This window comes from Lepidochelys kempii, chromosome 13 (assembly GCF_965140265.1).
Source record: "Lepidochelys kempii isolate rLepKem1 chromosome 13, rLepKem1.hap2, whole genome shotgun sequence".
In the NCBI taxonomy this organism is placed as follows: domain Eukaryota; kingdom Metazoa; phylum Chordata; order Testudines; family Cheloniidae; genus Lepidochelys; species Lepidochelys kempii.
This window is the reverse complement of record NC_133268.1, coordinates 35478733-35490921: the sequence shown is the minus strand read 5'-3', so window position 1 is coordinate 35490921 and position 12189 is coordinate 35478733. Positions and strand designations below refer to the sequence as shown.

At 45.8% G+C, this 12189-nt stretch overlaps 1 protein-coding gene across 1 annotated transcript; it reads left to right on the top strand.

Annotated features, from left to right (window-relative positions):
- Positions 1-3947: 3947 nt before the first annotated feature.
- LOC140897250 (olfactory receptor 10A7-like) lies at positions 3948-4880 on the top strand. The gene has a single exon (XM_073309635.1). The coding sequence runs from the start codon at positions 3948-3950 to the stop codon at positions 4878-4880; it is 933 nt and encodes a 310-aa protein (XP_073165736.1).
- Positions 4881-12189: the final 7309 nt, after the last annotated feature.

Below are 12189 nucleotides of genomic sequence, written 5' to 3'. Positions count from 1 at the left end.
ATTTTCACTAGCAGTATCATTGAATATCAGGGTTGGAAAGGACCTTAGGAGGTCATCTAGTCCAACCCCTTGCTCAAAGCAGGACCAATCCCCAATTTTTGCCTCAGACTGCTGCCTCAAGGATTGAACTCACAACACTGGGTTTAGCAGGCTAATGCTCAAACCACTGAGTTATCCATCCCCCCTCAGTGTTTAGAGACCTAAGTAGAAGAACCAAAACCCCAAACACTGAAACATAACAGTTCAGATTGTTTGATCACCTTCTGTCATGCACTAAATATAGGAGCAGAAAAATGCTTCCCTTCAGTGAAGAGCCCACTGCTGAGGATGTTCATTATTTGATATTTTGGGGTGACTCCCTTATTGCTCTTTAGCGGGTTTTCACTCTTGTAGGTGCTGTGATATGATTGTGACTGGTGTGGGATAGAACAGAATTACCTGAATAGAAGTGACAAGGATAACACCAACATCTGTGTAATGCCATTGTCAGGGATCTAGTCCCGCTCCCCACGAGGGACACGTCTCAGAACGTTGTCAGGGGTTACAAATGCTGAATCACATATGCTCTTAGCTTTCTGGTGCTGGGCTGAGTGTAGGCACTGTCCCTGGCTTTGGGACTCCAGGTGCAGACCTTTTGTCTGACACCCCTCTCGCCAGTGAGGACCCCAGATCCCGTTGCCCAGGCTCTGAAACTAGCACCAGCTCCTCAGGCCTCCCAAGCAGCTTTTGTGCATTCTGTGCCTCAAAAGGTATGAGCCCTCTGTTTTGCAGCGAGAGCCAGCAGATGCACAGACAGATTTTGTTCAGGATTCTAAAACCCCATTGCTCTTTACTTAACAGCACGAGAGATACACAGAGTTACACAAAATATTCAACACACCCATCCACATTTCCCTGCCTCAGCTTTCTCCCCACTCTGGAGAGTTCTCTGGGCTTGGGAGACACCCTTTGGGTGTACAGGATCCTCTGCTGGCAGCTCATGACTTCTCTACCCCAGCCAGCCTTCTCTGACTTGGCTAGTCTGCAACTAAACAGGACCCCCCCCACTACAAAAGTTTTTCTCTCTCTTCTCCTCTCCTACTCAAAGCTTCGTCTTCCTGTCTTAGCAAGTGTCTTCAATGTATATGTTCCCCTACCAAAACCTGGTTCCTTTGTTCTGCTCCCAGTGTTTTTCCCAAATCCTCCATCACTAGTCCCTCCCCCACCCCCCGCAACAATCTGGAGGAAGTAGCTTCTCCAAGCACAGCCCACTTCCTCAGCATACCAATTGTTGAGTCAGAGTTCAGCCATCAGGGTTAACTGCCCTCCATTGCCTGGTAGGTACATCCTTCAGCCCGTGTCAGCAAGTGGTGGAGTCCACATCCACATAGAGGCATTCCTGGATACATCCATGTTATAGCAACTTCATAGCATCAAACAGAATTCATAAATTGCACAGATAAATTCCCCAAGTCATCACAGCCATAAATCACGACAGTATCACAGTGAATGCAAATTTGGCCATATAAATATCTGTTTGTTTTGGAAATCCAGCTACATTTCACTTTCAGATGAGAAACTATTTCAAGCTGATACTGTATTGCACACAGATGCATTTTCTTTTATTGGTGGGTGCCGCAGGAATTAATTTGGGGAAGTTCCAAAGGCCTGTGTTTTGTAGGAGGTCAGACTAGATGTTCACCATGGCCCTCTCTGGCCTTGGAATCTATGAATGGTTGTATTTTTATTTCATGATCTATTTCTACCATTTCAAATAGGAAGAGGGGGACAAGATTGCTTTACCTTTAAGACTGATCTGCATGATCTTGAATCTCTGATATAACCTCTTCAGTCAGCATTTTGGAGAGCTGGATGCAGGTTGCACTCTCGACCATCAGTCACCATCTTTTTCACTTGTCTTTATTCTCTCAGCAATGGTCCCGACGGCCTGCTTGGTTTCCCGTGCCTTGTATGTAGTACTAAAAAGCTTGTGTTTCTTTTGCTTCATTATTTATCCTTCATGTGAGAAGAAGGCATCTCCCTTGGCACTTCGGCTGGTAGGTGCTTGAAATAAGCCAAAGGGGAAAAGCTAATCATATCTATACTCTCTAGACAGTATTAGCAGAGGTAGGAATGGAGTCAACTTCTAAACTCAAAAGGGAAAATTAAGGAGTGAGAAGAACTTCTAACTCAAAGGATGTCTTTGTTTTTATTAGGTAGATGAGATGACAGCTCAGGTAACTTTGAAGCAATAACTCACCAGACCATGAAGATATGTTTAGTGGTGTGATCAGACATATTTTCTGACCATGCGTTGATTTCCGGGTAAATATTTCCAGTCTTTCCTTAGAGATTTGCTTTCTTCTCTCCTTTATGCTTCCTTGGGCCAGGATGCACACTTGGCCATCGCTTGGTATCGTGACCTTTTACTCTGACTGACTCCTCATAGAATTGATGTTATATTTTTCATTGTTAATTTCTTCCTCCAAAGATAGCAGACCTTTCCCTCCATCACATCATTGGATGTACAACCTCTCTACATCTTCCTTGATATTCATAATTGTATGCAGAACCATGGTTTTATATTGTTATTGTTGTTATTATTGTTAATAATAGTAATAATAATAACAATAATAATGTAATTATTATTGAGTGCATTAGTGCAGGGGACTGGGCTAGATGATCTCTCAAGGTCCCTTCAAGTCCTATGATTCTATTTTCTGTGACCTAATTTACTTATCTTTAACACTTGGGATTGGCCATACTGCCAAAATCAAATATAAAGCAGCAGCAGATCCTATCCAAAGACAAACACACAAAGACACAGTCACATACACACAGAAAGAAACACAACCAAACACACACACGGATTGCCAACCCCAGTCATTCAAAAATCATGAGTCAGGCCCCCAAAATCTCATAAGGTTGGTTGAAAATCATAAGATACACAAAAACCAAACAGAACTTTTGGGGGTCGGGGGTGCTTTTTATTTGCATTCTTGTTTCTGAACCTTTCAGTGCATAGAATCATAGAATCATAGAAGATTAGGGTTGGAAGAGACCTCAGGAGGTCCTCTAGTCCAATCCCCTGTTCAAAGCAGGACAAACCCCAACTAAATCATCCCAGCCAGGGCTTTGTCAAGCCAGGCCTTAAAGACCTCTAAGGATGGAGATTCCACCACTCCACCTTTCTGTTGATGAAGTGACAGACTTTATATGAGCTTGTCTAGAAGGAGAGAGCTGGGCTGTACAAGACGCATGTTTCTGGGGGGAAGTCAGGGACCGGGAATTTGCTGGCGTTCTGCAGTGTAATTCAAGAGTGGCTGGTTATAGCACTCGTACAATATAGCTGGGAGTGATTTACATGCTGGAGATTGTGTGTGAACAGATTAGGTGTGGTGGCTTTCACAGTGAAGCAGTGTAAAAGGCACCCCAGACTGGAGAATGGAGGGGACACAGTTGTTCAACAGTCCAGATTGTACCCTGGGGAATGTCAAGGTAGCAAATATGTATACTGAATTTAGAATTTGGGATTGTAAAAATTGTCTAAGGCAGTTGGGTGCTCATATTCCACTGTGAGGAGATAGGACACCAAAGAAGATGAAAAAATTCTGATGGCACCAGCCAGGTGTGTGGATAAACAGAGAACCTGCTTGAACTCTCATAAGAGGAGATGGGTTACCAGAATTAAAATGAATTTGTATAGTGGGAATTTCAGACATTCAGACTGCTGGGAGCAAAATACATGGTTGGTTAAAATGTCAAGATACCGGAAAGTTCACCTTTCTGATCTGGGGTCTTGATCCACCTGTTGGGAAAGTAAATAGCCCAGCAGTTGAGTAAAGAACCCAGATCCCAGAAGAGAGGTGAGGATTTTGGTATTTCTGGGTTTAAATAAAAGATACTTGGCCAAAATTTAAAAGTATCTCCTTAAATTTAAATGGCTGAATTTATTTTCTTTCCCCTAGATGCAATCAGTGGCAAACACTGAGTGGGGAAATCAATCGATAATCACAGAATTCATCTTCCTGGGATTTGAGAATATTCAGGATCTGAAGGTTCTTCTCTTCCTGGTATTTCTAGTGATCTACATTGTGACCATGACCGGGAACATGCTCATCATTGCTCTAGTTATGGCTGATCAGCACCTTCACACCCCCATGTACTTCTTCCTGGGGAACTTGGCCTGCTTGGAGAACTGCTACACCTCCACCATCCTGCCCAGGCTGCTGGCCAGTCTCCTGACGGGGGACAGAACCATCTCTTTCATGGGCTGTGTTACACAAATGTATTTTTTTGGTTCTTTGGCAGCTGCAGAATGTTACCTCCTCGCAGCAATGTCTGATGATCAGTATCTGGCAATATGTAAACCACTGCATTATGCAACCTTTATGACAGCCAGGTTCTTCCTTCAGCTCACAGCTGGGTCTTGGATAAGTGCATTTCTGGCTATTAGCATAATAGTATTGTTCATGTCACAGTTAACTTTCTGTGGCCCCAATGAAATTGACCATTTCTTTTGTGAGCTCACCCCAGTGATAAAACTCTCCTGCTGTGACACAATCGTGGTGGAATTTGTAGCATTCCTATTTGCCTCCATTTTCACTCTGCCCTCATTTCTATTAACCATTATCTCCTATGTTCTTATTATAGCCACCATCCTGAGACTCTCTTCCATCTCTGGAAAGCAAAAGGCATTTTCCACCTGCTCCTCTCACCTCGTAGCTGTTACAGTTTTTTACCAGACACTAATGATTGTCTATGTGTTACCAAAAAACAACACACTCAGAGATTTAAACAAATTGTTTTCTGTCTTCTACACTGTCTTAACTCCTATGGTCAATCCCCTTATATATAGCCTGAGGGTATGTCTACACTATGAAATTAGGTCGAATTTATAAAAGTTGTTTTATTAGAAATCGTTTTTATATAGTCGATTGTGTGTGTCCCCACACAAAATGCTCTAACTGCATTAAGTGCATTAACTCGGCGGAGTACTTCCACAGTACCGAGGCTAGTGTCGATTTCCAGAGCATTGCACTGTGGGTAGCTATCCCACAGTTCCCGCAGTCTCTGCCACCCATTGGAATTCTGAGTTGAGATCCCAATGCCTAATGGGGCAAAAACATTGTCACGGGTGGTTCTGGGTACATGTCATCAAGCCCTCTCTCCCTCCCTCTGTGAAAGCAACGGCAGACAATCGTTTCATGCCTTTTTTCCTGAGTTACCTGTGCAGACGCCATACCACGGCAAGCATGGAGCCCACTCAGCTCGTACGTCTCCTGGGTGCTGGCAGACATGGTACTGCATTGCTACACAGCAGCAACCTATTGCCTTGTGGCAGCAGATGGTACAATAGGCCTGATAACCATCGTCATCATGTCTGAGGTGCTCCTGGTCAGTCAGGAGCGCCTGGGCAGACATGGGCGCAAGGACTAAAATAGGAGTGACTCGACCAGGTCATTCTCTTTAGTCCTCCCAGCAGTCCTGTTGTACCGTCTTATGGCAAGCAGGCAGGAGATGAAGATGGCTAGCAGTCCTACTGCACCGTCTGCTGCCAGCCAAAGATGTAAAAGATAGATGGAGTGGATCAAAACAAGAAATACACCAGATTTGTTTTGTATTCATTTGCTCCCCCTCCCTCTCTCCGTGAAATCTATGGCTGACAATCATTTCAGTGAGGTCTGTCAGGGGCACCTTGAAAAGTTTAACAGAGATTCAGTCCTGTGTGAAATATCAGGGGGAGGGATAGCTCAGTGCATTGAGCATTGGGTTGCGCATTGTCCTGCTAAACCCAGGGTTTTGAGTTCAATCCTTGAGAGGGCCATTCTGTGTGACAGTTGTTTTTGTTTCTCCTTGATGTAAAGCCACCCCCTTTGTTGATTTTAATTCCCTGTAAGCCAACCCTGTAAACCATGTTGTCAGTCACCCCGCCCTCCTTCAGAGCAAAGGCAGACAATCATCCCGCACCTTTTTTCTGTGCAGACACCGTACCACGGCAAGCATGGAGCCCGCTCAGATCACTTTGGCAATTAGGAGCACATTAAACACCACGTGCATTATCCAGCAGTATATGCAGCACCAGAAACTGGCAAAGGGAAACCAGGCAAGTGGGCGACGTCAGCGCGGAGACGAGAGTGACGAGGACATGGACACAGACTTCTCTCAAAGCACAGGCCCTGGCGATGTGGGCATCATGGTGCTAATGGGGCAGGTTCATATGGTGGAACGCCGATTCTGGGCCCAGGAAACAAGCACAGACTAGTGGAACAGCATCGTGTTGCAGGTCTGGAACGATTCCCAGCGGCTGCGAAACTTTCGCATGCGATTTGCTTTCCCCTGCCCTGAGGGGCAAGAATACCAAGATGAGAGCAGCCCTCACAGGTGAGAAGCGAGTGGCAATAGCCCTGTCAAGGTTCCTTCCCCACTCTGAACTCTAGGGTACAGATGTGGGGACCTGCATGAAAACCTCCTAAGCTTACTTTTACCAGCTTAGGTTAAAACTTCCCCAAGGTACAAATTAATTTTACCCTTTGTCCTTGGATTTCCACTGCCACCACCAAACTTTATCTTGGTTTACTAGGAAACGTAGTTTGGACACATCTTTCCCCCCAAAATCCTCCCAAACCTTGCACCCACTTCCTGGGGAAGGTTTGGTAAAAATCCTCACCAATTTGCATAGGTGACTACAGACCCAAACCCTTGGATCTTAGAACAATGAAAAAGCATTCAGTTTTCTTACAAGAAGACTTTTAATAGAAGTAGAAAAGGAATCACCTCTGTAAAATCAGGATGGCAGATACCTTACAGGGTAATTAGATTAAAAACATAGAGAATCCCTCCAGGCAAAACCTTAAGTTACAAAAAAGACACACAGACAAGAATAAAGAAAAGGAGTACTTGTGGCACCTTAGAGACTAACCAATTTATTTGAGCATAAGCTTTCGTGAGCTACAGCTGCATCTGATGAAGTGAGCTGTAGCTCACAAAAGCTTATGCTCAAATAAATTGGTTAGTCTCTAAGGTGCCACAAGTACTCCTTTTCTTTTTGCGAATACAGACTAATACGGCTGTTACTCTGAAACAGAGAAGAATAGTCATTCTATTGAGCACAACACTTTTCTCAGCCATTCAAAGAAATCATAATCTAACACATACCTAGCTAGATTACTTACTAAAAGTTCTAAGACTCCATTCCTGTTCTGTCCCCGGCAAAAGCAGCATACAGACAGACACAGACCCTTTGTTTTTGTCCTTCCTCCCAGCTTTTGAAAGTATCTTGTCTCCTCATTGGTCATTTTGGTCAGGTGCCAGCGAGGTTACCTTTAGCTTCTTAACCCTTGACAGGTGAGAGGACTTTTCCTCTGGCCAGGACGGATTTTAAAGGGGTTTACCCTTCCCTTTATATTTATGACAACCTTACAGGGTAATTAGATTCAAAACATAGAGAATCCCTCTAGGCAAAACCTTAAGTTACAAAAAAGACACACAGACAGGAATAGTCATTCTATTCAGCACAGCTATTTTCTCAGCCATTTAAAGAAATCATAATCTAACACATACCTAGCTAGATTACTTACTAAATTCTACAACTCCATTCCTGTTCTGTCCCCAACAAAAGCATCATACAGACAGACACAGACCCTTTGTTTTTCTCCTTCCTCCCAAATGTTGAAAGTATCTTGTCTCCTCATTGGTCATTTTGGTCAGGTGCCAGCGAGGTTACCTTTAGTTTCTTAACCCTTTACAGGTGAGAGGATTTTTCCTCTGGCCAGGAGGGATTTTAAAGGGGTTTACCCTTCCCTTTATATTTATGACACGCCACCCAAATCTCAGCAACGGTGAAATGCTGGCTGGGATTTCTTCCTGGAGCTCAGGAAAAAACAGAGTTAATAAGACACATGCACCTCTAAATATACTACCAAGTGCAAAAAGACTAACAATATTTTCCACATCTCAAGGATGATTTTAACCAGTTGATTCTGGGAAACTTTCAAGGGACAGTGCATCAGCCACTTTGTTAGAAGCTCCTGAGATGTGTTGGATGTCGAAATCAAAATCTTGGAGAGCTAAAACTCCACCGAAGAAGTTTTTTTGTTATTTCCCATGGCAGTATGAAGCCACTGTAGTGCAGCATGGTCGGTTTGCAGGTGGAAACGCCGTCCCCAAACATATGGGCGTAGCTTTTCCAGAGCGTAGACAACGGTGTAACATTCTTTTTCACTGACTGACCAGTTGCTTTCCCTCTCAGACAGTTTTTTGCTGAGAAACACTACAGGGTGGAATTCTTGATCAGGTCCTTTCTGCATTAAAACTGCTACCACACCATGCTCGGACGCATCTGTGGTTACTAGGAATGGTTTGTCAAAGTCTGGGGCCCTTAGTACAGGGTCAGACATGAGTGTCGCTTTAAGCTGGTTAAAGGCCTTCTGACACTCTTCAGTCCACTGAATGGCATTTGGCTGTTTCTGTTTGGTTAGGTCTGTCAGTGGGGCGGCGATTAGGCTGTATTGCGGTACAAATCGTCTGTAATAATCGACCAAGCCGAAGAAGGATTGAACCTGTTTCTTTGACTTTGGGACAGGCCACTTTTGGATAGCATCCACTTTGGCCTGTAGGGGGCTGTTAGTTCCTTGACCCACCTGGTGTCCAAGGTAAGTCACTCTGTTGAGGCCTATTTGACACTTCTTAGCCTTAACAGTTAGTCCTGCCTCCCTTACGCGCTCAAGGACTTTTTGTAGATGTTCCAGGTGTTCTGCCCAGGAATCCGAAAATATAGCCACATCATCAAGGTAGGCGACTGCATATTCTCCTAATCCTGCTAGGACACCATCTACCAATCTTTGGAAGGTGGCGGGTGCATTTCGCAGCCCGAATGGGAGTACATTAAATTCATACTGCCCGAGATGTGTGGTAAAGGCTGACCTTTCCTTGGCGGATTCATCTAGCGGTACCTGCCAGTACCCCTTGGTTAAGTCCAAGGTAGAGATGAACTGGGCCCGTCCCAGTTTCTCTAATAGTTCATCTGTGCATGGCATTGGATAGTTGTCTGGGCGAGTTACAGCATTTAGCTTACGGTAGTCCATGCAAAAACGTATCTCCCCATTTGGTTTGGGAACTAGAACCACTGGAAATACCCATGCACTTCCAGAGGGGTGGATTACACCCATCTGTAACATATCCTGGATCTCCCAGTCTATAGCAGTTTTAGCTTGAGGATACACCCAGTAAGGTTGGACTTTAATTGGGTGAGCATTACCTGTGTCAATGGAGTGGTATGCCCGTTCAGTCAGTCCTGGGGTGGCTGAGAATGTTGGCGCGTAGCTAGTGCACAGCTCCTTGATCTGCTGTCGCTGCATACGCCCAAGGGTCATGGAGAGGTTCATCTCTTCCACACCACCAGCACTTTTCCCTTTGTAGTAGACAGCTTCAGGCCACTCAGCGTCGTCTCCTCCCTGGGCTGTAAACTGACAAACCTTTAATTCTCTGGAATAAAAGAGCTTTAGAGAATTAATATGGTACACCTTAGGCTTTCGGTTGGAGGTGGGGAATGCTAGGAGATAATTAACAGCTCCCAGGCGCTCCTGGACTGTGAATGGCCACCATGCCATTTGTTTGATGGTGGTAAGGAGTGGCAACTAAGTGATTTACCCCATGAGCTTCCCAGAGGTTTTCCATACTTCCTGCCAGGAAATTAGTCCCTGCATCTGTGAGGATGTCGGAGGGCCAACCTACCCTGGCAAAAATGTCTGCTAGTGCCTGACACACACTTTTAGCCCTAGTGTTGCTTAGAGCTACTGCTTCTGGCCATTGGGTGGCAAAATCCATGAAAGTCAGTATGTACTGCTTTCCTCTGGGTGTCTTTTTCGGAAAAGGACCCAGAATATCCACAGCTACTCGCTGAAATGGAACTTAAATGATGGGGAGTGGCTGGAGAGGGGCTTTGACCTGGTCTTGGGGTTTTCCCACTCTTTGGCATACTTCACAAGACCGGACATAGGTAGAAACATCCTTACCCATTCCCTCCCAGTGGAAGGACTTCCCCAAACGGTCTTTGGTTCTGTTCACCCCAGCATGGCCACTAGGATGATTGTGGGCTAAGCTCAAGAGCTTTACCTGGTACTTAGTTGGAACTACCAACTGTCTCTGAGGATGCCAGTCTTCCTGGTCTCCACCAGAAAGAGTTTCCTTGTATAAAAGTCCTCTTTCTACAACAAACCTGGATCAATTAGAAGAGCTGAGAGGTGGTGGGTTGCTCCGTGCCACCGTCCAAGCTCTCTGGAGGCTTTCATCTTCTTCCTGTTTGGTCTGGAACTGTTCACTTGATGCTGGAGACATCAGTTCCTCATTGGATTGTGGACCTATGCTTGGTCCCTCTGGAAGCGATGTAGGGGATAGGGCTGTTTCCATTGACTGTGAACTGCTCTCCACTGGGACACTATGTTGGGGTTCAGGCTCCGGCTGAGCCTCTTGTGTAGGGTTATGGGCTGCTGCTGGTTCAGGTTCGGTGGGTCCCTCTGGTGTTGAGGTTGCAAGTACTGGATTCAGTGCTGGCAATGGGTCTGGTGCTGGTTGTTCTGCTGGTTCCAGTTCTGGGACTGGTTCCATCTGGGTCTCTGGGAGTGGATCCACTACTGCTGTTGCAGACATTGGGCTGGTCCATCATCTGGTCCAGACATTGGCCCTGGTCCATCACCTCTGACCGGGTCCTGATAGAAGTTTCCGGAACAGAGCTAGGTGTCACGGCTTGTTTAGCCCGGCTGTGGGTGACCATTCCCACCCTCTTGGTCCGCTTCACATGATTGGCCAAGTCTTCCCCCAACAGCATGGGGATGAGATAATCATCATAGACTGCAAAAGTCCACGTTCCTGACCAGCCCTGGTACTGGACAGGCAACTTGGCTGTAGGCAAATTGAAGGAGTTGGACTTGAAGGGTTGAATCATCACTTGGATCTCTGGGTTGATTAAACTGGGGTACACTAAGGAAGCATGGATAGCTGACACTTGTGCTTCGGTGTCCCTCCATGCGGTGACCTTCTTCCCGCCCACACTCACAGTTTCCCTCCGCTCCAAGGGTATCTGGGAGGTATCTGGGCCTGCGGATCTCTGGTGTGATTCCGGTGCAATGAACTGTAATCTGTTGGGGATCTTGGGGCAGTTGGCCTTTACATGCCCCAGCTCATTACATTTAAAACATCGTCCAGCTGACGGGTCACTGGGGCGAGGCGGGTTGCTGGAGAACGGGGTGGTGGGATGATAAGGGGTCTGGAGGATTCTTTGGGAGGTAGGTGAGGCCTTGGGTGGCCCCCGGTAATAGGGTGTGGTCTGGGGTTGTCCCTTCTGGTCTCCACTCCAACTGCGACCAGTTTTCTTCTTCTCTGCCACCTCTACCCATCTGGCTCCAATCTCTCCTGTTTCGATTACAGTTTTGGGCTTCCCATCTAGGATGTATCTTTCTATTTCTTCAGGAAAACCCTCTAAGAATTGTTCCATTTGCATTAGGAAGGGAAATTTACTGGCGATTCAACACTTGCTCCTGATATCCAGGCATCTCAATGTTTCACAAGATGGTAGGCAAGGTCAGGTAAATGGCACGTCTGGTTTCCACCTTAGGGCTCTGAACCTCCGACGAGACTGCTCAGGTGTTATCCCCATTCTGACTCTCGCCTTGGATTTAAACAGTTCATACTTGTTCATGTGTTCTTTAGGCATTTCAGCCACCACCTCAGCTAAGGGTCCACTGAGCTGCGGCCTCAGCTCTACCATGTATTGGTCGGTAGAGATGCTGTACCCAAGGCAGGCCCTTTTGAAGTTTTCTAAGAAGGCCTCAGTATCATCTCCTGCCTTGTAGGTGGGGAACTTTCTGGGATGGGATGTGGTACCTGGAGAAGGATTGCTAGGGTTTGTTGGTATATTCTGCTGAGCCTTTACCTTCTCCATCTCCAGTTCATGCTTTCTCTCTTTTTCCTTCTCCTCCTCTACATGCTTCCTCTCTTTTTCCTTCTCCTCCTCCAAATGCTTCCTTTCTTTTTCCTTCTCCTCCTCCACATGCTTCCTTGCCTCCATTTCCCTCCTGTGGGCAGCCTCCTGTACCTCCTTCTCCTAAAAAAAAAAAAAAAACAACCCTACCACTTTTGTCTCCAGGCAAATGGGTAGAACACTCTCCTATTTACTTTTAGGGGAAAAAAACCCTCAGGTTTGTGAAGACT

Bases quoted from the DNA above. Each gene is read 5' to 3' on its own strand.
- LOC140897250 (XM_073309635.1), top strand. From the start codon at position 3,948: ATGCAATCAGTGGCAAACACTGAGTGGGGAAATCAATCGATAATCACA.